Below are 27,952 nucleotides of genomic sequence, written 5' to 3' on the forward strand. Positions count from 1 at the left end.
TCATGTGTGAGCCCAAAGTTGATCTGTTCAGTGTTAACACACGAGTTTAGGGGAGATTCAACCCAGAACTAGAGAGGCGTTCCTAATGAAGTGGTCGGTAAGTATATATGGGGACAGTAGAAGGATAACTGGATAGTTGATTTTTTTTAAAGAATTGACTCGTTCCATGTCTGGCGCCCTCTGAGTGAGAACCTAACCCTCTGAGTGAGAACTTAACCCTCTGAGTGAGAACCTAACCCTCTGAGTGAGAACCTAACCCTCTGAGTGAGAACCTAACCCTGCGAGTGAGAACTTAACCCTGCGAGTGAGAACTTAACCCTGCGAGTGAGAACTTAACCCTCTGAGTGAGAACCTAAGCCTCTGAGTGAGAACCTAACCCTCTGAGTGAGAACCTAACCCTGCGAGTGAGAACTTAACCCTGCGAGTGAGAACTTAACCCTGCGAGTGAGAACTTAACCCTCTGAGTGAGAACCTAAGCCTCTGAGTGAGAACCTAACCCTCTGACTGAGAACCTAACCCTCTGAGTGAGAACCTAAGCCTCTGAGTGAGAACCTAACCCTCTGGGTGAGAACTTAACCCTCTGAGTGAGAACCTAACCCTCTGACTGAGAACCTAACCCTCTGGGTGAGAACCTAACCCTCTGGGTGAGAACCTAACCCTCTGAGTGAGAACCTAACCCTCTGAGTGAGAACCTAACCCTCTGGGTGAGAACCTAACCCTCTGGGTGAGAACCTAACCCTCTGAGTGAGAACCTAACCCTCTGAGTGAGAACCTAACCCTCTGGGTGAGAACCTAACCCTCTGAGTGAGAACCTAACCCTCTGGGTGAGAACCTAACCCTGCTGCCCTACGTCTCAATGTCGCCCACTTTCTCTCAGACTTCCCCCTATTCCCACTAACTGCCCTGATGCATTCTGGGTAAACACCAGCAGGGGGGCGGTAATGAAATAATTCATGTCTTATTGGCTCATCAATCTCATCCCTTATAGCCACTCGGTGTTTACCACTCAGACTGAAGTGCTGGTTGTTGGGTCGGCCTCCATTGAGGCGGTGGAGTTTTATGAGGCTGTTTTTTTTTAACGAGGCGATTCTTGGAAACTCTCCAAACAACAACCACTGTTCAGTTGGTCTTTCCACAGTGGGAATGCAGACTTGTTGCTGGGTCAGTTCATCCCAGTCACAAACGGCACAATCTTACTATTGAAAGAGACAAAATATTTGAATTGATTTGAAGCATTTCATCGGTGGTTGTGTTTTCTTTAGTGCTTGTTTGTCGGAGGTTTTTCTGCACACCTGGTCCAAATGATTCTGTCGTTTACACTTTTGAATTTTGTCCACACCAGTGTACGTCTACTATTTACGACGCCGTCACTCCGTCTGCCCGCTGAATGTTTCTGCGTTGCTAAACACACACACACACACACACACACACACACACACACACACACACACACACACACACACACACACACACACACACACACACACACACACACACACACACACACACACACACACACACACACACACACCTCTAACTACCAGCCTGGCATGCAAACCATGGCGTTTCTCACCGACTCATTTGTACAGCAATCATCATCAAATCCCTGATGTCTGCACGATTTCTCAAGACCAAAGTGGAAAAAACGATCATTTACAGCAGCTCGTTCTTGAATAAATATGACCTGGGTGAAGCACGTTCACTCATCACTGACATTAGTCATGTAGCTTTTATCCCGTCCAGAGGCAACGCTGTCTAACATGTACTTTATTGAAATATTTATTTGAAATACATTGATTGGGGGTTTCTAACTGAAAACCAAACCCGGCCCACCAGAGAGGACGATCTGGACCACCATGATCTTACAGAGTATAAAAATAAAGACCTGGACTGCCGCCGTTCAGCAAAGGAAACGTTTTGGACGATACGGACGCTTTCACACCAGGATATCTAGAGACGGTTCGACTGGAAGGGAAAACCTTTGCAGAGCACTTTTTAAAGTCAACAAATATAGACAAACTGATTGAATATGACATTGTAGATAATTAGGGATGCAGCTATTAGTCAACACAGGCGGGGTGTCACGGTATTTGTTTTTGTCCCGTGCCGTCACGGTTCAGGCGTCGTCACGGTTCATTATATGAAGTTGAATACGTCTGAGTGAGTATTCAAAAAGCATTTAAATACCAACAGTCGAAGGAGGACGAGAAGGAGAAGAAGAAGAAGAAGAAATGGATGGAGGGCAGTCTTTAGGTTGTGGTGCAATATCGCCCTCTTCTGGCTGTAATCGAGCCTCACAGCAGGTTGATTCCCTTCAGGAGAACTAATCCAAACCAGGGGGTGCGTCCTAACAGTCCCTCCTATCTCCTAACAGTCCCTCCTATCTCCTAATAGTACCTCCTATCTCCTAACAGTCCCCCCATTGCATCTAATGTATCTTTTGGGGTGGAAAAACTGATGAATTAAAGCTTGAAACTGCAAGCTGAAGTGACGCAAGCCCACCAAAAAAAAAAGAAAAGTAATCACATGTCAGGTTAAACTAAAATGTTGTGAATTTATCATTTAAAGATGACAAATAAGATTATTTCTTATATCAAACACTATCATATAAAGGATCCTGTTAGATAAACACCTGTGTCTGTTTCATTGCAAATTGTCATTTTCTGATTTATCTTTTCAGAAAGGGTTAACGTCCTGAACCTTGCAGTTACAGTGTTTGACCAGCAGGGGGCGGTCGAACACAAAGTGCTTGTCCTCCTGTTTCCGGTTCCTCTGACTGACTGACTGACTCCTCTGGACGGTAAGAAAAACACTAAATAATCAATAAAGTCATGTTATCATCGGATTAAAGCTCAGGAATCTGCCCGGCGCTTAATTTAAATGTGTAAATGTCGAAGTAAACCGCGTAGCTAATCCCAGCGACTCTTTAAAACTGCTTACTACTGTGACATACAGAAAGTTCAACTAAATAGTGTACTGTACAATAACACCAACACATTTAGAGATGTAAGCATTTCACGTTCACTAAACCATCACCAATATATACAGGTTAAATTCACTAAACTGCCAACAACATATTTGTATAAATAATTTATAATATAAACAACAGACACATTAAAGTGCCACTAAAATATTCACCAATAAAAACAGAATTTACCAAGCTAGTAATAACATATATAAAAATATATGCAAAAAGTAAAGTATTATGCATTGGCACCAATATTTTTACCAATATAAACAGGTTAAATCCTCTAAAGTACCACCAAATATATTCGAAAATATAAATAGGTTAAACCGTTTGCATATATAACAATATATAGAGATTAAATCCTATAGAGTAACACTAATATTTAGCATTATAAACAGATTCACTACTGTATAGCATAAAAACACTAACTTACTGATATATATATATATATAATATTTCTTATATATAATATACACTGAACCTACACTGGCCTTTTGAAACAATACAAATGGTTTATGCATTACTTTGCTTTTACTAATGTTATCTTTATTTAAAAGGGTAATATTTAAAACTTTGTGTCACACTAGGTAGACGCTTTGTAAATATATGAATCCTTACAATACAATAATAAGTTGTATACATCTCAATAGTAGCAAAAAAAGGAACATTGTCAATTAAGAACAAGTGAAGGTAAATTGATAGTATTACACACCTTTTGTTGGGTTTATGTAAATAGTTATTTTTTTTAAATGTTATATTTTTTATATAATTTTTTCCCCAATACAAAGCTCCACTAAAATATCTTCTTGTGTATTTACGCAGCTCTTCTGCTCATTATGGCTCTAAAGCCGGTGCATTTTGAGGCGCTGCATCGGGTGCTTGTGATTTGACACCAGCATCATCTCCTCACGTGGACGACGAGCTCATGAAGCAGCTCACAGTTCTTACAGTCTGCTGCCTGAGCTGCCTCTGGAAATTAATTACTTAGACGTTTGGATAACGATCACATCTTCCCCAACAGTGCATGCGCCTGTAATTTGACACCAGCAGTTTAACGCTGGAGCTCCTTTCTACTTGAACGTGAATAACTCATGTCACTTTCGATGTTTTCACAATTATTTAACTATGACTAAAGAGTCAGAAAACAAAACATTGTAAGTCTCCTTTAACGCCTAAATATTTACAAGTGCCCAAGATGAGGATGAGGATGATGAGGATGAAGATGTGCCACTGTTAGTTTTTAACAAAAGTGATTCTTCGCTCCGCCCAGCCGCCATGGCTCAGGCCCTGTTTGCTTCAGACGACAAGCCGTTCAGCTGCTCCATCTGCCTGGAGCCCTTCACCGATCCGGTCACCATCCCGTGTGGCCACAGCTACTGCATGAGCTGCTTGAAGGACTACTGGGACGGGCAGCGAGCGGCCAGCTGTCCGCAGTGCCGCGCCGCCTTCAGCCCCAGGCCCGCGCTGGGCCGGAACGTCGTGCTGCTGGACATGATGCGCGAGCTGGAGGCGGTGAGCCTGAGGGGGGCGCCGTCCGCTCCACCCATGCACGAAGTCCCGGGCTTTGAGCACGCCACCGTCGACGTGTCCTGGGAGCGCCCGGGGAGGAATCCAGTCCAGGTGGGGGAAGTCATTCACGTGACAACGGCGCTCGGAGACACTGGAAATGAAGCTTTTTGATAACGCGCCATCAGTTCTCCAAACAGTGCTACTGCGCACCACGGTTGTAGTATATAGCTCTTCTGCACATGCTCAGTAGAGACAATCAGAACCATGTTTCCTCCAGAGTGTCATGACTCCCAGTCCACATTCTCCTGGGACTTGGTACTTTTATTTTGACAGTCACTGCGATAATAATCCAGATTAGTCGTCTGTCTACTAGAGCGTCAGTGTTCTCCCGTTAACGTTCACAGCGTATTGTTCTCTACGTATATATGTGTGTGTGTGTGTGTGTGTGTGTGTGTGTGTGTGTGTGTGTGTGTGTGTGTGTGTGTGTGGTTTCATTACAAAAACAACCAACTAGTGGCCAAACATGAAAACTACATCATTTTCAGTGTTTCTGCCCATTTCTGTGTAAACAAGCATTTTGTATTTGAACCGCTGTAATAATATTTATTTCTCTTGAGTGACCATTTATGATAAACGCTGTTCTGTTGATGTTTTAATCTAAATGTGGCACAAAGCGATATTTACAAAAGGCTTTCAGTGGCTTGTCCAGTTCTTCTTCTGAAAGGAAAACTCCCTAATCTGGTTCTAATCCACATTATCTGGCCGTTTCAGAAACTGCTGGAGGAGACACGGAGATGTCTGGCGGCGCAAATCGAGGAGAAAGGCCAGGAAATCAAGCTGCTGCAAAATACTATACAGTCCTTCTGTGTGAGTAGAAATACAACTTCAAAATCTGACTTCTTTCAAAGGAGCAAAAACTAAACTTTAGTCACAATGAAGCTGAAGAGTTCATATCAACTCTTCCTCTCCATGTTGAACTATCATGACGTCGGCATCAAACCCAAACTCTTCCTCAGCTCCAGGCCTCCGCCGCCACCCAGGACAGCGACAGGATCTTCACGGAGCTGCTGGACTTCCTGCAGCGGCGGCGAGTCGAGGTGAACCAGCTGATTCTGGCTCAGCGGGAGGCCGAAGTGACTCGAGCCGAGAGCCGCCTGCAGCTTCTGACTGGACACATGGTGGCGCTGAAGAGGAGGGACGCTGAGCTGATGAAACTCTCTCATGTCCACGACACGAAACTCATCACAGCGGTGAGGGGAAACACGTCTTTAAAGGTCCTAGAATATATTTCTTAGAATAATGAATACTTCCTATATTTCCATATACATACATTCAAAAAATACTACTTATACTTTCTTATACATACATTCTACTTCTTATAGTTTATTTCTCCAAATCCAGACCTTGGTGCTGGAATATAGTCGACTGAGCCGGGTTCAGTGGTCAGTGTTGCCAGATCGGGCAGGTTTCCGCCCAATCGGGCTTCAAGAGGAGCCTGTTTGTGTTTCTTGTTTTCTTTGTTTATTCGGTGCAGTTGTGCGTCCATGATGTGTTAATTACACGGGTTTCTCCAGAGGTTGAGACCAGAGCTGGCTTTACGTTGCGTTTCTGACGGAAACGGCGAGTCAGATCTGGCAACCCTGGAGAAGACGCTGCTTTCCGTTGCCACGCGCTGACGTTCTACGGTGGATTTCTACGCTGTGGCTCGTAGAAACTTGTGTTTTTCAATGATTTTAAACCTGAATCTGACCCAGAAGGTGAAGCTCCTGAAGAAGTTCAGACTCACCGGCTGCAGCAGGACGTTTCAGAAAATGTTTAGTTAAAAGTATTGTGTCTGAATAATTTACTGAGTTCGGTAGTATGACCTGTTACAGTTACTAGCAAGTAGCTGAGGAACGCTACTGCAGGGAGAACTATTGTGGTTTTTCATATTATACAGAATTTATTCAGTGTATCAGTAAGGCAGAGCTCCAGCACCAGAGGGAGGGGCTATTTCCCCGCATGATGTCATAACGGGAAAATCTCTGATTCTCCTGTACGAGTGCAAAAAGTAAAAAAAGTGGAGGAAGTGAGGGAGACGACAGATTCTCCTCTGTCATTCAACACACATTACTTATATATTGGATTTTGTATGATATATAGGACCTTTAATTCAGTCTTGGTCTTCAGAATGAGACATGATAAGTTAAATGTGACATTTGATTTGTCTGAGCTGCAGGTAATATTGTTGAACTTTTATTTTTAGCTAAAATAAGTTACATGCGTCCGTGTGACATTTAAATATTCTGTACATTGCACATCAGTCCATTTAGTTTTTTTTCTGCAGTTGTGTAGAAAAGGAGCACCAACTACTAGTTTTATCTTCTTTGTGCTCCTTTTCGATTATGTGAACATTCAATGGAATGAGCGTCATGAAATCTGAGAAGAAGAAAATAGCATGACGGGACATTAATGAAAAGAAAGAAAGAAAGAAAGAAAGAGCTTGTATTCAGTTCAGGTGTTTCTCTCGCCTTGTTTCAGATGTGTGAGTCACTCGGCGTCCCCCCGGTTGCTTCTGGTGGCGGCAGGTCCTGGACTCTCAGTCCTCACGTCTCCTTTGGACCCGTGAGGAAGACCATCGCAGACGTGAAGGAGCAGATCCAGAGTCTGTATCGCGACGCCTTCCCGAGTGTCGCCTCTGCAGGTCGGTTGTGTTGTTGCACACTCTAAACTGTCGCATCACTCCCTCCCAGGACCAGGAAACCACGGAAACCTTCGGCGGCGTTCGGGAATGTTGCGTCTAACTACCGCCAAGCGGCTCGTTTTGCCACTCCAGGGTGTTTAAATGGAAGCAGAATGAAACTCGCCACCAGAGGGAGCCGTTGTCACGTCTTGCTTTGAGATGGTCACATATGGAACGTTGACAAACGAGAACAGTCGTATTAGCGTGAGTCACTGCATTCAGCCCTCATTTGTCTCCATTTCTTGTCTCCACAGTAAAAGCCGTCAAGCTTCGAGAGATTGAAAAATCCCCCGAGGGTGAGACTCCTCCTTACGTTTTGTCGTATTAATAACTTTGTGAGGTGGTGAAGTCTGTGTTGGCTCACGTTGTTGATTGAACTGTATTCTCTGAGCACAGCAGATTAAAGTACCGTGATGTCTGGACTTTAAGCCACGGGTTTTTTCACAGGCTTTCAACCCTGCGGCTCAAACAATGAGGCTGACTCATGGATTTTTACGGGTTAACGAGTTTCATGGGTGATGCGTTCAGGGGCGTCACGTAACTCTGACCTTTCTTTTTTTATTTGGTGGGTGTGGGTTATATTCAGATGCGCGCAATAGTCCAGAAATTACGGTAACTAACCAGTAATATCTCAGAAATGTAGTCAGTTTTTTAATTATCTAAATATAAAAAAAATACACAAAATGTACCTGTACTTTAGTAAAAGCAAATCAGTAATTCATTCAAAAGGGATTTTAAAAAAAAGGTTGAGGCACGTTACCAGCGTTCCACATCCCTAATAGCCCTGTAATTCCACTTTGCATCACAAGGTGGTGTCGTGAGTCGTACTGCACCTTTAAGGCATAGAAAGTAAAACTACTCATTTGATTATTAAACTTGATTTAAAATGTGGAACGTATATGCAACTGTAGAAATACGTCCGTTGTAGCTCTCGTCTCCGTGGAGGACTAAATAAACCCTAATTTAAATGAATAAATGCACCATTACAAACTTAAATGTGTCATTGATTACAATTGGAATTAAATATATAAATGTAAATTCATTAGAAGACCAACTGATGACAGACTTATGTATTTAATTCCAATTTTAAATAAATGACACATAAGAGTATTTATTTAATTGTGGAGCATTTATCAGTGAGAAACTATTCAGCCGTGAATCTCAGTGTAGCCCGTCTATCACCTTGTGAATAGAAATAGGTCCCGGAGCTCTTTTCGTATTATTTTAGAAGATCCAACTCATTAAATTATCAAGATATTAGTTTTGGTTAATTGAAAACACAATGAAACCACAGTAGCAATAGATTATGAGTATAAGCAATTAATGTTTGTGGACTTTAAACCCATTGAAAAACATCCAGTTACAGCAAACAATATCACTTGGAAATCAGAATGGAAGTAAACAAATAATGTCTTACTTTGTTAAAAACAATAAATTTCACCAATAAACAACACAAAAGGCTGGGCGAAGCCGGCATAATAAAAGTTCTTTAAATCAAAATAACCCGTTGCAGACCCGTTTAACTGTGAAGCTTCAGTTCAGGAGTCTTGATGCAGCTTGTCGGTCAACAATCCTTTAACAGGAGCAGTTCGACGCCGAACTCCCTGAGACCTTCCTGCTGCGCTCTCACCTGCTGTGTGAAACACACCAACCCCTGCTCACCTGCACCTCAGGACCCCTATTAACCAATCAGCAGCGAGCTGCAGGCAGGACCGCCGACAGCTCAGAACATTGGTTTTACAAAATAAAAAGAAAGGGAATCCACTAAAAAAAATCAAATAAACATTTACAAACCAAAATGATATGTATTGTAATCACTTTTAATACGCTTTTATATATTTAGTAATATATTTTACTGGCCGACACCTGAATAATTTTTTCTTTCTTTCTTTATTTTTTTAACCTCAACAGAAGTTTGTGATCCTGCGTCGGTTCCTACTCTGGACAGCAGAAACGATCTGATGCAGTGTGAGTTGTTCTGTAGCTTAAAACAATAAACAATACATTTTTTACTATATATAATATAATCTTGCCTTCGGTGACATAACGAAAGGCTCAGGCCAGCAGTAACATCGATAGTAGACGTTTAAAACTTATTCGTCGCTGCTTTAGCAGAACAAAGAACCTGGAAACGTGCAGCGGCTCTATCTGTGCCTCTCCTCGCAGATTTCTCCGAGCCGTCTCTCGACCCGTTCACGGCCCACAAAGAGATCTCCCTGGCAGAACGGAACCGCGCCGCACGCCGGGGGGGGGAGGTCCAGCCGTACCCGGACCACCCGGACCGCTTCGACTCCTGGTGCCAGGCCCTGTGCAGCGAGGGGCTGCAGGGCCGCCGCTACTACGAGGTGGAGTGGGACGGGACGGTGGGTCTGGGACTCGCCTACGAGAGCATCGGCAGGAAGGTGAGTCCTCTGAAGAGGAAGATGCTCTTGAAATTCTTGGCGAACTTTCATGAACTAATGACGAGACGAAGACTTGGAACAAGTCTTATGAGAGAGGAGCTAATGTTGCTAAAGCTAACCGCAGGCTTAATGCTGATGTTGCCCTGAGTGGGGCATTTCTTCATATTGCTGTCAGGATGATTGTGTCTTTCCTTCATCGGACTGGAAGTTCGTAAAATAGTAACTTTGAAACAAAAAAGCTTTTGGCCATTTACTATTTTTTCCCTTCTTTTTTTTGTGCCTGTCTCTTTAAGAGGCGAGGCACAAAGATTACTATCCGAGGAGGCCATTTTAAAAAAAATATTTTTTTCTCCTGCCGGAAATTTAGTGCATAACTATTCCCACACCATTGCACGCACACATAAAGAACATCAAAACCTGCGGAATTTCAGGACGAGTGCGCAGTGACGTGTGTTTTTACGATTCGGCTAACCGTCTCCGCCAAAAAACTGTGAAACATTTGACAGTCAAGCACATCAAAACGTGCGGAAATTCCGCGACAAGCACGCTCTGAATTTTGCTTCAGTAAAACCGTTTCCACAACAATCCGCGAGAAATTTGAGACGGGCAAAAGATTTGAGAATGGTGCACAGCGACTTTCGTTAAAAGGATTCAGCAAACGGTTTCCGCAAAAATGGCAAAGAAAATAAATAAATTTAAAATTTGAGAGTGTAGAACATCAAAACGTGCGGAAACTTGAGGGATTTGCTTTTGTAAAGGACTGGTGAAAGTGGGAGAATGTAACACAAAACGTGCAAAACCCTCGGGAATAACGTGCTGCGACTTTTGTTAACGATTCAGCAAACCGTTTGTTCAATGGGAAAATTTTGGGGGGAAAAATGTGCCGGTCGACGTGGAGTTTGGTGAAAAACACAAAATGGAGGCGATGCTCGTCGGCAGCAATAAAAAATTTTTATACGAAATCTTCTAGTTTAGCTTTTATTTTTGTGATTTTAGATTCAGTGTTCCTTGTTGCGAGTGTGAGGTTGTTGTTGTTGTTCTCCAGGGATCAAGTGACGGCTGCAAGCTGGGACACAGCGACACCTCCTGGACGCTCCAGTGCAGCGCCGCCGGCCTGTCCTTCCTGCGCAGGAGGCGCGCGGTGCAGGTCTCCGCCGCCGGCCACCGCCACCGCAGGATCGGCGTGTTCCTGGACCACGGCGCCGGCGTGCTCTGCTTCTACGCCGTGACGCCCTCGGAGCTCCGCCTCCTGCACCGGGAGGAGACCCGATTCCAGCGGCCGCTCTTCCCCGCCGTGTGGCTCGGCAGCAGGTCGGCGGTCTCCTTCTGCACCGTCGACTCGCTCTCCGCCGACGGATCGATAAATATTTCCACGTTTAAATGAGTTCTATGTTCTGCCAGAAACAAGAAAATGATACTTGAGTACTAACAAGTATCCGTACTCACCAACTGCTTATATAGACGTCGGGCACAATTTGCATTTTACTTTCTCCCGGACTCATAACCAGTCTTGTTCTTCTAACTGAAAAGTAGACATCGATTACAGTAACTAGTTACTTTTGGAAAGTAATTACACTTCATTCATAAGCAGCACATTACCCGTTCAGTTTGTAGTTACCAGTCACGTTCTTAAAAGTAGTGCGACACATTATCCCTGGTGAGGTTCTCCTCCCCAGAGAGCAGTTTAGTGAACTAGTTACTGAAGTGACTTGGTCAGAGTAGAAAAGTGTTAATCTGCTGAGTTATAAGACCAAAGTATTCATACTTTCAACTAAAACACGATATTTAATAGTTGAGTGGATAATGTGTATATATACATATATATTCTGTCACTTTGCAAACAGAGACGTCTTCAGGCTGAACGTCCCTCACATTGTCAGAACAGGTGAATAGAACCTGTTTGTGCTGATTAACTAACGTGACGCCGTCAGAAAAACTTTAAATATTTTTTATCTCTTTATTAGAGCTGCTTCTACCTCCACAAACTACCGACCATCAACCTCAACTGGAACGTTTAGGAGGTTTAATTCACCCTGAGAATAAACATCCACTTATCGTGCCGCCGACTGCCGAGAATTTTAAGAGTTATTTTATAAAGTCGTGTTTTTTTATTATTATTATTATTTTCACTCCAGTACAAGAGGATCCTGGTGTGGACGTTTGTTTTTTGTTGAACACTTCAAGTGAATGATTGTTTTGTTCCGCCTCGGCAACGATCGGGTAAAAGGATGTAGAGTTCATGCCGAGTGTTAAATTAAACATTTATAAAGTAACTTTGAAGGTTGTATCGGCCTCGTTAAATAATCCACATCTAAAAAAGAAAATTAGACTTCTTCAGTGCAAGAGTTTGATTTTATTCTTCTTAACCGTTGATACAATCAGTTAGGGATGTAACAGTTTGATTTGGAACCTCGCTTTGTGAAGACCTAGATGGGGGTTGGGGGGTTGGGGGGGTTGGGGGGGGCGGCGGGGGGGACAATGAGTTTCTAAAGCCGAGGAGGTTTCACCGTGTCGCCTTCAAACCGTCACACCCCTACAATCAGCAGAGACACGAGGCGGGACGACGAGGACGGGAAACACATGGTCGTATCAGATCTTGTTGAACGCTGCGACGTCGACACTCTGAACCTGCAACGACACAAAAACAATTGTTTGTTTAAATAATTGGCCCAAAGGTGCTAAACTGCCAAACATCTTTCTCTCACGTGAGCCTGATTTCAGCATCACTCGACTTTTTGTCTGAAAATGTAAGTCGGGTTCACGACACCGCGGCCAAACGTCGTTCTTATCGTCACTCTACTGAGCATGTGCAGGAGAACTATTCACTACAGCTGTGGTGAGCAGTGCGCACACTAGATGGCGCTGGCTGTCCCAACAAATGTTTGAAAACACTTCATTGCCAGTCCTTCAGCCTCCATCTTCAAACCAAGAGCGCCCTCTGGTGGAGAATAAAGAAAGTGCTTCATGCTGTCTCCTCAGATTGTTACCGTTGGTCTGTGACGGCGGGAAATCGCACCACGTGAAGCGGGAATTGCTCGTCTACCGATTCCCCTCAAAGCCGTTTCCTCTCTACTCTTATTTATTTTCGTGTCCCGAGTCATTTTAAAGAACCTGAAATAATTAAATCAAGCTGACGACACAGTTTGTTGATTTTAAACCTCAATCACGTTCCTACTTTGGAGGACTTCAGTCCTTTTTAAGAGGGAAGACAAAAGTTTACAGAAACATCGGAGGAGTACTTTTCCCCGGCACAGTACTTACAAAGTCTTCAAACTTGGTGATCTCCTCCTCCAGCATGTCCGTCCCCACCTTGTCGTCCTCCACCACGCAGGCGATCTGCAGCTTCTTGATGCCGTAGCCCACCGGGACCAGCTTGGACATCCCCCATAGCAGCCCGTCGGCCTGCACCGAGCGCACGCACTCCTCCAGCTTCGCCATGTCCGTCTCGTCGTCCCACTGCGGGGGAGGACAACACCGGGGGATTTCAAATTAAGTGACAATGAAAAGAAAGAAAGAAAGATCCAGAGCCCGGATACAAACTCACAGGTTTGACGTCCAGCAGGATGGAGGACTTGGCGATGAGCGTCGGCTTTTTGGCCTTTCTCGCCGCGTATTCTTTCAACCGCTGCTCTTTCAGCTTCTCGGCCTCTTCGTCTTCATCGCTGCCAAACAGATCTAAGTCGTCGTCATCGTCTTCGTCTTCGTCGTCTTGAACTGGGACGCTGGTCTTCTGCTGGATGGCTGTGCCCTGAACCGACACCAAGAACGTCGGTCGTTTTAAACGTAATGAAGCCATTAATGTAGTAAAGAAGAACTACAAAGGACTCGACAGGAAGTCCTACGACTGCAGTTATTTGACCTTTAATTGATTCTGATCGATCAATGTAATAGAATGTGAACAAAACATGACTAAATGTTTTGTCTTCAAATGGACAAAACTCTCACATTCCTAGTTGCTCCTGCCTCTTTCTTCATCCTTTAGAGTGAGGATATATGATTAACTCGTTTCACTAATACGAGCTTGTTTATTGGAGGTTTCCTCTCACTTCTAAAAGTAGAACCGGAGGCGGAGCTTCACCATATTGACAAAAGTATTGGTTCACCGGCCTCCTGGTGACGGCCAAATGAAGCTTCATGAACAGCTTTCTATAGTTTATTCTATGTTATTAGATAGAGGCTGAAGGACTGGCAATGAAGCGTGCTTTCAAACAGTTGTTGAGCAGACAGCACCATCTAGTGGCTCCAGAAAATAAAGACTGGTTCATGAAGCTTCATTCGGCCGTTGCTACTGCATTCACACTCGTCTCCCGAGTCTTTTCTATATATAAATGGTAATATTAAGTATTGTCGTAATTATTTGTTTTCAGTGTAAATAAAAAACATTCTTGACTGACAAAGAGTCTCAGCAAAATATTAATTATAATCTATTCCGATAAAGGACGACGGACCAGACTCCATCACTTGATGACAATTTTGCCATTTTAAGAAAAATATTGGACGTTCAGCTTCGGGAAGGTCGTGGAGCTCCGTTGTTTTTAGTTTTTAAGCTCCCACTTCATTGGGATTATTTTGTAATTCTGGGTTATGATGAAAAGCAGAGTTGTTAGCTGTAACAGTGATAAACCAAACTCACGTTGGTGTAAGGGACTGACGGAGGTCGAGCTGGAGACGCAGCCGCAGGAGATTTTTCCAGAACAGAAACCCGACATTCCAGCTTGGAAAGAGCCGCCCTCAAGTCGTCCACCACTGAAGAGACGGAAGAAACAGAGTCCAACAACTCAAAATAAAGAAACTAGAGCCAAACTATCAGCCGGCTGTCCAATTCTATGCCGAATCAAACCTCCAACCTTCAGACTGGAGGCGCCGCCAGCTGACCCACGGCCAGTAAACAAACCCACCTTTGTTTAAACTCTGGTTCTCCAGCTCCAGACTCGATATGCGAGAAATCAGTTCACCTTGGTCAGCCGTGGCTCCGCCGCTCGAGGGGCTGGGGGCGGCGTTCTGCAACACGAGAGGAGGAGGAGGAGGAGGAGGAGGTCAACGCACGTCAGTGAGAGAAGATGTCTGATGTTAGGGGATAAGAAAACTGAACGTTGGTTCATGTTAAGGATAATCTGCAAGAACACGGCACACGGTCAGTATCCGTCTCGGCTGGAAGCTGAAGCTCAAACATCCAACCTGCAAATTGACCCTTTGCAGGAAAAACCAAGCGATCAGCAGCTACTTGAAACCGAGTCGGCGTCACTGCACACACAAGTCAGCAGTTTGAAGGGCGAGGAGGAACAGAGGAGCTTCCTGTGGCACACGAGGCTCGGAGACACTTACGATGTGGGACTGTTGAGTGAATGAAGGCTGAGCGGAGGCGGAGCCTCTGTGAGACAGTGTGGTCTTCAGCTGGCAGGAGGAGAGATTAAGGATGAAGCATCGGGAAAAGGACTGACTGCTGAGTGACGAATGGGGCTGAAGATTTAGAGTGAATCAATTTATAAACTTGGAATGAATCATGTCGTCGTGTACTTTTCGTTTGTTTCTCGCCTCGGCGATATGTCACGTTTCTTTTTTAGATTAATTCAAGTTTTTTGCTGCGGACAGTTCAAAAAATAAGAAACTCAAGTTTTTTCTTCTCTCGCCACGGCGACCTTCCGTAGCTTCAGTAGCTCCATGGCGCCCCCTGTCTTCTCTCACAGAAATGCACACACAGCAACAAGGTGGCTCCCGCTGACGGGAGCGAGACGTTTGCTCATGAAAAAGGAATAGTATCGTCAGGTGAACAGGTTTGGGTCTGTGGCGACAGACGTGCGACAAGTGAGTCGCACGTCTGTAACGTTTGTCTGAAGGCCGTTGCTACAACAAGCAGCAGCACAACCAACTTATTCTAACGTCTAAGAGACGTCCAGCCTCAATACGTCTTCAGGTTAAGACGTATTGAGATAATTCCTTGTTCATGTTTTGGAAAATGGTGCAGCGATTAATGTGAACAATTCAGTCTCTTTTCAAACTGCCGAATTATCTTTATATATATATATATATATATATATATATATATTTTTTTTTTTTTTTAAACAAAAGAACAGCTGGCCCTTTAATTCCAGGAGGTAAACATGGATTCATTTTGTTAAGTTTGATGAAATAAAATTAAAACTTGTTTTGAGACTGTGATCTGTGTCTTATGTACTTTTTGATTTCTTTTTAAAGTAGGGGAAAAACAAATTGGGAAAAAATCTTAAATTTTTTGTGAGAAAATCGGAGGTTATATTTTCAGGCCATATTGTCCAGCCCTACTTGTTTCCATGCCTCCTTCTTATCTTTAAGAGATTTTAACCGATGGAGTCGACGTCTCCCATTCATGCCCAATGAATCATTACGTCGGTACGAGTCTCGACAGTCAGGAGAGCAGACAGCTCACAGCGGTGGTCCCAGAACGCCGTCCTCCTGAGGAAACCACCACAGGGCATCCTGGGTACACAGTCATGAGTCTCCAAGTCCATGAGATGCATGTAGTCTGGACTGTCGCACCTCCAATCCCATAATCTGTGAGAGTCTCGAAAGGTTTGTCTGCTGCTCAAAGGCTGGGAGGTTCGACCTGATCAGTCGGGAGTCCCAGCATCACATCCACACTACTGTTCTCGGTCCATATAATGACGCATGATGAAGTATAGTGTAGTATCAGCACTATCACTCCATAAATCCAAAATGTCACGTGACAAGATGGTTCAAAAACATCTGCAGTCATTTTAACATCAACTTCACAAACCCACGACGAAAAGTCTCAGTAGTGAACTACTACTTTGGATCTACACATAATTTTCTTCTTCATAAACTATGTTCACATTGTATTTTGTTTAATTTACTAGTGTCGTGTTGCAAGAAAAACAGGGTGATTGTATTCCACTTGCAGAAAACTAAAGTTTACTTACAGAAGAACTGATAAGAAAAGGACAAGGATATCTTGAACCCAATTTGAAATAAGTATTTACTGTATCAGTGGCTCCTATATACATTCCGTTAAAGCCAACACTTCATCACTCCAGCTAAACGCTTTTAAAAAGGAAAGAAAAGGTTGATAAACCCACATGATGGTACTCACCCCTGCTAAAGATTTCTGGATGTTTTCCCGGGCTCGAGCAATGTCTTGCAAGATGGAGTTTGCTCCGACATCCTAAAAAAAAAAAAAAAAATTTAAAAGTTAAAGTTCTTCCATCTTTTATTGTTAAAAGAGCAGAACACTGAGGAGCGACACAGCTGGTTAACATGGCCTTGTAATTCTTTTTATACAATTTAAGATATCCTTATGGTTTTCTATAACTGGTCATTTTTTCCACCAAACCATCCGGTGGTTTATTTGCTTTGCGTGACCGGAGTGTTCAGAGGTTCATCGTCTAACTGTGACCCTGGTTGTGCGACAACGTGTCAGGTGAAAACGCATCGTTTGTACATCTTCGTTCTAGAGAAGTTTGATGGTAGAGCTGGGCGATACAGCCTTTTATCAATAGCTAAATATTCTTGCGCCATATCACAATATATATCTGGATGAACATACTTTTGTCATGTGATATTGGCGCTATCTGGAAAGGGAAGACGCCAGACTCGCCGGTTGCTTCGGCTCCTTCGTTGTCGTGGAACCGGCCGGAGGCGTTGACGTGGTCGCTTCAGACACTCTTCATCTCTTAGTGGCGGATTTAAAATGGTGATATCAATCTGTTGTGCTGCTTCCGTTTGTGGCGACGCCGCTAAGACATATTTTGCACAACACTGTTGTTTGTTCCACATCTTTCTTGAATCCAAACTGCCGCCAATACGATGGATCCCCCGCTCTTCTTCTCTGGAATGAACTCGTCTTCTTCCGCCTTCCGTGTCTGTTTGCACATTCCGCTACCCGCGAGCTCGCTGCTAAGCTAAGGTGTGTGACTTAGCTCTGGATGACTTGGAGTTTCACTGAATTCGTCGCAGAAACTCACTAATTCCCGCGGTTAAAAGCTCCAGTGTGAAACTCGAACGTTCACGATATCGTTGTTTTCTATATATCGCACAGAGAACAAGCCGCGATACACCGAGTATCTTCGATATATCGCCCAGCCCCAGCTGATGGCAATGTGTTTGAAAACGACATCCGGCAGAAACACTGAAAACAATGTCAATGTTGGGCCAGTAGTGGGAGCTGTTGTTTGTTTTTGTCATGAAACCACAACGAAACACTGACAAAGGGTCCCAGGAGAATAAGGACTGGGAGTCACGACACTCTGGAGGAAATATTGTTCTTATTAGCCGTCTACTGAGCATGTGCAGAAGAACTATTTGCAGCTCACGGTGAGCAGCATGTGTTTCCGAGCCCGGGTGTTTTCAGTGGCGGCGATCGCCGCTGGCTTGGAGCAGCGAAAGCTTTACTTCATCACAGTATCGTTCAGTCCGACTGACACTTTAGAGAATATTGTGTTTGTGTAAATTGTTTTTACTCTGCAGCCGGATCAACATAAAATAAATGGCCAATTGTTTGAAGTTGTGGAACCCCGATCATCAGATGACCCCAAACCCCCCCCCCCCAAGTTAAAACGATTGCACATATTTGTTGAACTAAACCCACCTCGTGCTCATTTAAAGGAGTTACATAAAGTTCAGCGCGTTTACCTGTGCAGCTTGCGACGAGCCATTCATGCGCTCGTAGAAGCGTCGCTCAGCGTCGTCATAGCGAGGTTTGTCGAACCAGATCTTCTCCTGGGCCAAAAAGTCTGTGGAGCTCATTTTTCTACAGGAAGTGAGAGCAAAGAAGGAGAAGACAGGGATGTATGAAAAGGACACGGGAGGTCAGGGAAAAAGAAAGCAAATGTGTATTACTACAAAATATATTAAAATATACTTATTTAGTCAAAAATAATTAACATTCTTTCATTATTAACTAGTCTACTGTATTATCTAAAATCTATTCCTCCTTAAAAAAAAAAAAAAAAAGACAAAAGGGAATAAAAAGGAAGTTGACAAAACACAATTAATGGTTCCAATCATCCAGAAAAATTAAAAGGCAAAAGAAGTGAATGAACCACGATCAAGGACCCCCCCCCCCCCCAAAAAAAAAAAAAAAGAAAAGGTGAACGGAAAATCTAATTCACACACTCCGAAAAAGAAAGAAAAGATGGTCTAAAGCAAAACAAGGATGAGCTGAAACATGTGGAACAGCTCCAATCTCCCGCTTTGTCATACTTGTCCCTGGGTGGGGCAGTGGAGGCAACTGACGAGGCTTCAGGCCTCCGATTCTTCTTCGCCGCCGTAACGGCTTTTTCGCCACGACAGCCATGGAAGAGGCTCTCCGCGGCGTCATAACGCCACTTGTCCGACCACACCCGCTCGCTCTCCGGGTGGAGGAAGAACTGAACTCCTGACGCAAACGCCTCTTCCTTCTCTGGGACCTCAACTGGTTCCTCTTCCTCCTGGATCGGGTGCAGGGCGTGGAACACTTCGGCTTTGCCCTGCGAAACCGCCCGTTTTTCTTCCACCACCACCTCATCGTCTTCGTCCTCCTCTTCCTCCTCTACGAGGCTCTGAGGGTGGTCGCTGCTTCTGGAGGTGGAGGAGCAGCCAGGGCGTTTGGAGGAGTTGTTGCCGTACAGGTTTTGGTAGAAGGCCGCTTCAGCGCGGTCATACAGTGGTTTCTCCAGCCACACGTCTCGGAGCAGCTCCACCGGGATGCGGGGGAGTCCATTGATTGATTGCCGAACGGTCGATGTGATGGTTGCCTGTTGGATGACGGGGGTGGCCGGAGTCGGGGCTAAAGACTGATACCCTTCGTCGGGTGTTCTGGGAGGAACGGAGCGGTTAGGCGGAGCCGGGAGGTCCAGGGAGTTTGGAACCGACGGCTGCGATGCCCCTTCGACAAAGCGACCTTCTGCTTGGTCGAAGGTCGACTTATTCACCCACACCGCCTCCACAACGTGGTGGCAGGCCACCTGATCGCCATGGCGACATGCCGGCCCAGTGGAAGGTGGAAGCGACGGGGAGGACGGCGCGTTTGAGCGTCTTCCCGAGGACGGAGGCGGCCGGTTTGACTTGGCGGTCCCGTTTGAGGAGTTTGCCAAGCGGCGCTGGTAGAGGCTCTCGGCTCGCTCGTAGATGCTCCGCTCAAACCACACGTTGGCGCACTCGGACTGCAGACCCATGAGCCCAGCGCGGGGGTCAGGCGGCTGGCCGGTTCGCTTCTCCGCTTTCTCGCCTTGCTTGCTCTTGTCGGCGTTCTCCTCCGCCCGGCTCTCGGGGTTAGACGAACGTTTCTTGCGGCGGCGGCTTTTACCGCTGCTGCGCTTCCCGTCCCCGTTCAGGCTGCCGCTCTCTGGGGACGACGACGTCGTCTCTCCATTTCGCTGCGCCGGTTCAGCCTTGTTCATGCCACCCGGTACCGACTTTTTGGGCCGATCCACCTGGCAAGCTGTCGGAGGTTGACTGAGCTCAGCCTGATCCTCTACAGTGCACCGGGGGGTCTTCTTAGACATCGTCTTTGATTCATTGCAGGAACAAAAAAGAGAATAACAGGTACAGGCTTTTGGATTAGTTACAGAAAGACAGGAAGATTTAGAGACAAAAGGGTCGACGGATTAGGCTGAATACGACGAGGCAGTGAGTCTTGCATGCAAACTTTACTCCGTCAGTATTCATGACATTTATGAGACAACAAAACTGAGAAAGAAATCCGGTTCAGAAGCACAAGCAGCATGCAAGAAAGACAAAGTTGCCCATGCTGTTTGACTCAACATCTTATCATTTGTAAATTCTAAAATACATCAATTATGTCATTCACAGTAGACAACGGCCTGTCACACTACAAGGACGGAAATGAATACAGCTTCTGTAATTGCAGCAATTGAGTTATTAAAGTCACTTTCTGTCTTACTAAAACTAAGACCCTGAATTTACAGGCGCAGCAGTGCAATGAGCGCCTGCATGATGATTTAGATGAGACTTTACACTTCTGGTCGGTCAGAAGCGATGTTCACGCAACACCTTCACCATAAACTGTGCGAGTTTCCAGGGGCTGTGTTGACCTAATATATTAAATCAATGATGACGTAGGGTTTTTTTTTTGTTTTTTTTAAATGATTGCATAAAAGATAATAATCCTGTCTGTCATTTTGACAGATTAGATTAATTACTGGAGGAAAATCTTTAGCAATGACTGCCAGTCAAAAAGACGGACAAGAACATATAGTGCATCTTCTTGTTTTTACATCATCCAGGTATAACTGGACGTTGAGGGGATCTTTTGCCTCAAAATGAAAATCTGAATGTGGGTTTGTTTGTTTGTTTTGCTTAAAAGGTTAAAAACACTTGATTCTACTCGTGTCTAATTTATGTAGGGCAGAGGAGTAAATCCTGGACCGACACACATACCTAATGAATGCATCGTCACCGCGCTGATCGTGGGCCTTGCAATGAAATCACTTGTGTTCTTGCATTGTTGTGTAAATAGATTCAGGACTCTGGCCTTCTGGGATCAGGAAAAAAAGATAATTCCAATATTCCAAAAAGACTGCATCTAGGAAAGGGTCTTTCTTTGCTCATCGGATGTGTTCTTGGTTATATTACAAGTATTACTTGCATGAATTACAACTACAACATAAGAGTATATTGAAGAAAGGCATCCATTCTAATACTGACTAACTTTGGCACAATGACACGAGGGCATGCACAGACCTAACAAGTATGACAAACGACGTGTAAAGAAAGAAACACTGGAATTAAACAGAATGACGAGCGCAAACATGCAAACCTACTGAATGCAGTATGTGCCCAGATCCTAACACAAAAAAATGCCCCGCAAGCAAGTCATGCTTATTGATGTGCAATCAGATTTTGTTGCAACACAGGAAATGTGTTCCTTTGCCGTTGATTACTTGGGAGTTTAGTGATATTAACACTTTGTTCCAGTTGTCTCCTGACTCGTAACCACATCAACTCCTTGGAGAAGCCACGTTGGGGAGTTTGATATCAGGGAAAGTCGTCTTTGCTTATCAAAAACACAAATAAATAACTTCTAACAAAACACAGCTTTCAGGAGCTCGTCACACTCCGTGAAACCACACGGAAATCTTAACCGAGTCTACTAGTATTTTCCGAGTTCAAACTTGGAATTCCGACTTCATGGCTGTGTTGCTTTAGAACTTTGAGTTCTATTTGAAATGGAGATTTTAAAACCCCTCAATTCATCTTGGAAATCCAAAGACAACTGGACGGTACCTTGACTCAACTCTGGATAAAACTTTGGGAAGACATTTCCTGCGAGACATTAATAACCAAAATATGTTCTTCAGGCTCTTAACTCACCTTCCTTATTGGAAGTGTTAACCTCGACCTAGAGTCAACGTCAAACACTCAACACGTTCTTTTCATCCAGTTTGCCGCAAGCCAGTGAAAAAGACATTTAACAGTCACTACCTTGGTAGAAAACCTCTGCTTTAACAAGATATACAACAACAACACAAAATACTCAAATGTCACAGGTCAACATTGAGACAAAACACTTTATTTTGAAAATCTTTGTGGAAGATTACGGGAGCGATGCCATGCTTTTAATATTTCACCAGAACAACAGACTTCAACACTGTTAACCCTGGAAAAATCTTTTCGTTTTGATAAAATCTGTGGCTGCATTATTATTATTATTATTATTATTATTATTAGGGATGTCCCGATCCGATCCGATCCAATTTTTCAGAATTGAGTATCGGCCGATACCGATACTTTACCGATCCGATACTCACATTGCTATTGCAAATATACTCAATAGTGTATTTTTGGAGCAACTAAGATGTCTGAAGCTAAAAGAGATATTGGCAGAAGCTTTGTTTATCTAGAAATTATTGTAAAACTCACTTATTGAATCAAAATTCTTCTCAGAATCACTTAAGAACTTATTTAAACTTTATTCAGTCAGAACAGTCACAACAAAACCCAGTTACACTCTGCAGTCTTGTTTCTCTTATTTATGTTAACTTAAACAACTTCACCTGGATTTTGTGGCAAATAAAAAAAAAATAAAAATGAAACCCAGTAAATCACTTTGACTAACATATAAACTACAAACAAAACTACAACATAAACAGTATTCAGTAAAACCAATCAGAAGAACCCAATTCCACTTCAAAGTGTGTTTGGCTGGTTGGGTTGAAAATAAGTCCTAAAAAAAGTGCAAATACAATAATAAAAATAAATAAATAAATCTTAAACATAAAAGCTCTCAGGCTCCAATGTAACTTCTTTGTGTATTAAATTTCAGTTTACCTTAAAGCAGTATGAGAGGTTTGACCTGAATGTCACAAAACATTTACATTTCAATGTGAATTATAAACACTTCATTCCACTTCAAAGTGGTAAAACCTGTTTTGACAAAAGTATTCTGAACATAGTACTCTCAAAAACTTAATCAGAATACGAGCTTTGTCCTCCCTGGCCTTCTCCCAAAAAACTTCCGTCCACACCTCAGTATGAACACGGCTCAACACGAGGCTTCAGGGCATGTAGTACACATGACACGCCTTTAGGGGCGCTGTGACTCACCAAACACAACAAAAAACCAGAAGAAGACAGACCACATAGAAATGTAGAAGTAGACTCCTGCACAGAAACACATAACCCACTATATATAACTCTAGTTTTATAGGTCTATGGCCCCGCTCCGCCTGCTTCTAGCTTCTGCAGCTCGTTTTTTTTTGTGTGTGTTTTTTTTTTTTTAGATCGGCGGGGGTGATCGGCTGGATTTGCCGATTCCCGATCACTCACAAATCACCAATATCGGCCCCGATCCGATATCTGCCGATCGGATCAGAACATCCCCAATTATTATTATTATTAAAACAGGAAGGTTTCAAAATTATACCCAATTAGTAAATCAAGCAAATTAGCCCACGCAATGTTGAAAAACAGAACTTTGAAAGAGTAATGATGGAAACAATGTCAGAGAACTGCTGCTGGGGCTAATTGACCTTTGGCTAAGCCACGCCCCCATTTATTACCGTTGCTAACTTTGACATGCCGTCGCAGCTGACCGCAGGTTTACATGCGATCATATAATAAACGGTGACAGACGGGAGACGAGATAAAACTACATACAGATTTAATCAAACCCATCAAGAGTCTACCTGCTAAAGACACCAAACTTCAAATCGGCCGCATAGAGTCGCACAACAGAGCGAGAAACGCCCAGAGGAGCTGGGCCTCGTTGTTCGTTAGTGCCCACATTTATGCATAACTTGATGCTGCGTTTGTTGGAGGCTATTTTTAGCCGGAGGTTTGATGTTTGGCAAGTATTTCTGGCTGCAGGGTGGCGCTCGTGAGATTAACTCAAAATAAACTACAGTGAGTGTGTTCAAGGTAACGAGACGACAACGTCACCGTGCCAACGCCGTGGCTCTCTGTGCATTTTCTTTCACCAGTTTGGAGAGTAATGAGACGTGTGTGACACAGAGGAATAAGATATATCAGTATATTAGTAGTTATTAGGTAAACTAGTGTGTCTCGGTCCTTGGTGGTGTGTAAGAGGGCTTGTGGACCAGAACAACAATCCATTTTGAAAGAGACATATTCTTGAGCTTGTTCTTAATGTACATGACCAACACGAAGGCTACGCCTGTTCATCACAGCAATGTCACCAACTCCCCCGTTGACGTGACACATTGAAAGGCATGTCATTTTTGGACTTCGTCCCGATATGATTTCAGCTGAGGACTTCAGCACCGGGTGTTAAAATCCATCTATATAGAGTCCACATTAAGACGTCAGTGTTTGCATTTACTACTTCCTGTTCCAGAGTAAGAGTGTTTGGGTAGCCGCAGATACAGAACGTCGCTATGAATACTTCATCAAATCGAAATTCTTAGAATTGCCTTTAAAAGTGATTTCTATCCATGAGCTGCTGTCGGTTCACTGCTGAGCACCGTGCAAAGAGCAAATTGTTCACACTTGAAGAATCGCAGCAGATCACACCGCGTGCCGCAGTATGACCCCCCCGACTCGTGTAAAATAACGTTAATTACACATTTTGGGACAATGGGACAGAGCAAATTGATGAACAGACAGCGAGTGCTGTAAATATGCCAGATTGAACTCGGAGCTCATTTCCATCTGCAGTACCGTGGGGTAAAACCACAACACCAAACACAAACTATAATACACGTAATACATACCACACACCAGAAAAACACACCACATTACAGTACATATATGACATAACACACGAGGGCACGTAGCACATTACCACAACAGACAGTAAAGTGTTTTTATAAAACATTACTACGTCCATCCCCGAAGGGCTAAAGTTAGTTGCCTGATCACACATTCCAAGTATTATCCATACACTCCTCGCTGCCCCCTCACACCCGTTCACTACGCATGATAACGAATGAAAATAAAAAGATATATGTCCACGGTTCCAGTGCTGGTTGTCGGAGACTTTGTGTGAATAACAACCATTGAGATCTTCCGCTGTGTTAAACTAACTGGTTTGTTTGCTTCTGGGTTCGAGTCTTAGACAACGGAAAGTGTCCTGGGGAGCTGCAGCCAAGTGGAACGTCACAAAGGAGGAAACTGGATCTCTAGGAACAGCTTATGTCACTGCGTCTGTTTTCAAAATGGTTTTTATCCAAACTCGACAGAAACTTAGGGAATCCGACGAGTGTTTCTATAAAACCAGAGAGGCAGGACTCGAACCACTTCCGGAGCGCTGGTGACTCACGGCTCTTAAAAACGCACCCTGCATGGAAACACGTGCCGCAAAGTGAAACGGAACGTCTCTGCGCCCAGTGGGAAGTTTACAGATGAAGAAGAGGAGTCTGCGTTGGCCTTATGCGGAGCAACAAACTGCCGAGAGACTGAGAGGCATTACGGCGGCCGTGAGGTCGCTTGCTTTCTGCAAACGTTTGATGTGGTCACAGTAGGGGTCGGGGCGATGTGGCAAAAATATATATTAATTTGCAAGTTTCTAAACAGTGCAATCAAACCATTTCAAAATAAAATCTTTTGTTCCCCACAAAAAAGAAAGAAAAAAAAACATAAAAGACAATTTAGGCCAAAGAACCTTTCTGAACAACTTCTCATTTATATAATTTGCGCAAATAAACGTAAACGTGCTAAAAGATAAACAGCAACACTCTGAAAAAGTGCACTCTTGCAACATACAGACTAAAATGCGTCCGGCTTTCGCCAGAACATGAAGTCATGAAAGGTGCGAATAAACTTATAAAAATTGCAAAGCAAAAAAATATCAAATAATACTTCAAATAGGTAAATAAACCCATCAAGTGGTATAAACTAATGCAAAAATATCATTTAACAGTCATTTTAACAGGATTTAAAATACCAAAACACTAAATAGCTTATAGAGAAGAGTCAAATATAAATGCAAACTTAAGTTCTTTTCATTTCTGCTTTTCTTTTAATGTGAGACTAATGTTCCGACTGCGAGTAAATGTTTAAGCTATAGTCATAATAACCTTTTTTTTTAACAATACAAGACCAGATGTTTTCAAAGTAACAGGAGTTTTTATCACTCTTTATGCTTTGACCCTGAAAAAAAAAAACAACACCACCATAATGGACCTGGACATGTAAACTCGGGCTGCACAATACATCCTTATCAGAATACAGATGGAAGAATATCAAAGATAAAAGCGTTGGAGAAGCAAAATCAAGGAAAATACAAAGTGGACAAACTGCTCAGGAAGCGCTGGTGGCGGAAACTTCAGACTCGCGTGGCGAGAAAATATTCACAAGTTTAACCAAAACCGACTGAATCACAGCTTGTGTGAATCACGGGTATGAGAAAACGCCGCTGTTATTTTGAAACAACAAAACACAAAAGCATTACCATCGTCCACTCATGTTTATCACTAATCATATCATCATCCTCAAGAACATTATTGCATATTTTACCGACCATCATGAAGCTCTGATGAAGTCGAGGGTTCTTAAATAATCACATTTCTTCACTACATGCAAACGTTTCTGACCTGATTATTACAATTATCTGATTATTATACTCTTGTAACACGATCACCATTAAATGTAAATGGTGATATTTTACTAGAAGAACTGTGGCTGCTGACTAGACTGTTCTTAATCCAACCACAGACTGATCACGACATGTAGAACATTCCTAGAAAGGCGGTGACATACAGCTTTCTGCATGTATATTCAATTCATTCCAGTGGATCCCAGGACTTCCTCAAGGATGACTGTGTGACTAAAGACCAGATTCACAAGCACATCGGTAACGTGAGCTCCCCAGGACTGTTGAAAACACGCAGTAATATCGAAGAACTTACAGATATAGAATATCAGCTCGGTAAAAGAAGCAGCAGCCCTATAAAAGTTGTGAAAGGGATGAAAGCTGAAAAAGCCCCTTTCAAAATAAAATGTCCATAATCACTGTGTGAAGCCTCTTTATGTAAAAGTATTCCTTGTTGCTGCGCATCGAGCGTGGGTTTCTGAATTCTGCCGTTTTCAATGTCAGGTTTTTGGATATTAATTTAGAATATTTACAGATATGAGAGATTGAATATGATCCAAACTGACCTGCTGTCAAAACGCGTTGAAACACTTTTCCCATGTTGGTAAATAAAAGGGTCTATTATTTGATGTCACTCCCGCCTGTGTGGCGGTGTGCTCCATTTATCAGGGTGAAATAAGGTGATGTTAATGGGTCAATTATGCTCACTAAGGGTGGAAAACCATTTACCACCATTCACTTTCTTTTTTTTTTTTTTATGAAATCAGCATTTTTACTGAATGTTAACACACCATTTAAACACCCGCCGTGGATAAAGGGTTAAAGGAAAACTGTTGGTATTGTATTTTTTTTTTGCTTTCGGTTGTAAAATTAAAAGAAGAAAAGCCTGAAGGGCAATAAATGAGAAGGTGCGCCCTGCTAATGTTAACATTAGCATCAGGACCTGGAAAAACGCTCCTCCGGTTTGGTTAAAACGGAACGACGTGAATCAAGAGGTGGTTAACGGGGGTCTGCGGGTGGTTAACGGGGGTCTGCGGGGCGACGGTGGAGCCGCCAAGCCGGCAGGCGTGACTGCCGCTCCGGGGCGAGCGCGTCAGTTAGCACCGCGGCTAGCAGCCCGTTAGCCGCAGTGCTAACTGTGAACCGGCCGGACATTCAGCCACGTTCACCCCGAAAACACACCGGGAGGAAACACCGGCGCTCACGTTACTTACTGCGGCGTTTTGGAGTGCTGTCGGTGAGGAACCAGGCCGTGGGTAAAAAAAAACACACACAGACACACACACAAAAAAACGTGTTTCTCCAGTGAATGACTGACAACGGGAAAGAGGAAGAGGAGGGGCGGGGGTGGGGTGGAGGCCAGTGGT

The 27,952-nt window shown here is 43.6% G+C and overlaps 2 protein-coding genes across 3 annotated transcripts; one reads left to right on the forward strand and one right to left on the reverse strand.

Annotated features, from left to right (window-relative positions):
* The first annotated feature begins 2,536 nt into the window (after window positions 1–2,536).
* On the forward strand, window positions 2,537–11,886 carry LOC308115709 (E3 ubiquitin-protein ligase TRIM65-like). The gene is made up of 9 exons (XM_080473389.1): window positions 2,537–2,800; window positions 4,239–4,588; window positions 5,249–5,344; window positions 5,494–5,727; window positions 6,998–7,160; window positions 7,454–7,495; window positions 9,111–9,167; window positions 9,366–9,601; window positions 10,647–11,886. Exons 2-9 carry the CDS (start codon window positions 4,244–4,246, stop codon window positions 10,983–10,985), a joined length of 1,512 nt encoding a protein of 503 aa, XP_080329515.1. The 5' UTR covers window positions 2,537–2,800; window positions 4,239–4,243; the 3' UTR covers window positions 10,986–11,886.
* A 41-nt stretch (window positions 11,887–11,927) lies between these two features.
* Window positions 11,928–27,909, reverse strand: eef1db (eukaryotic translation elongation factor 1 delta b (guanine nucleotide exchange protein)). 2 transcript variants are annotated; one of them, XM_080473390.1, is made up of 8 exons: window positions 27,800–27,909; window positions 18,227–18,344; window positions 16,689–16,760; window positions 14,500–14,602; window positions 14,235–14,347; window positions 13,146–13,349; window positions 12,863–13,057; window positions 11,928–12,229 (listed from the first exon to the last, which is right to left on the reverse strand). In XM_080473390.1, the coding sequence occupies exons 2-8, from the start codon at window positions 18,338–18,340 to the stop codon at window positions 12,191–12,193; spliced, it is 840 nt and encodes a 279-aa protein (XP_080329516.1). In that variant the 5' UTR covers window positions 18,341–18,344; window positions 27,800–27,909; the 3' UTR covers window positions 11,928–12,190. The 2 variants fall into 2 exon arrangements, with proteins under 2 accessions (XP_080329516.1, XP_080329517.1); XM_080473391.1 differs by lacking the exon at window positions 27,800–27,909 and adding an exon at window positions 27,152–27,257 and having other exon boundaries at window positions 11,937–12,229.
* Window positions 27,910–27,952: the final 43 nt, after the last annotated feature.

This window comes from Lipophrys pholis (genome assembly GCF_963383615.2).
Source record: "Lipophrys pholis genome assembly, chromosome: 10".
Taxonomy (NCBI): Eukaryota; Metazoa; Chordata; class Actinopteri; order Blenniiformes; family Blenniidae; genus Lipophrys; species Lipophrys pholis.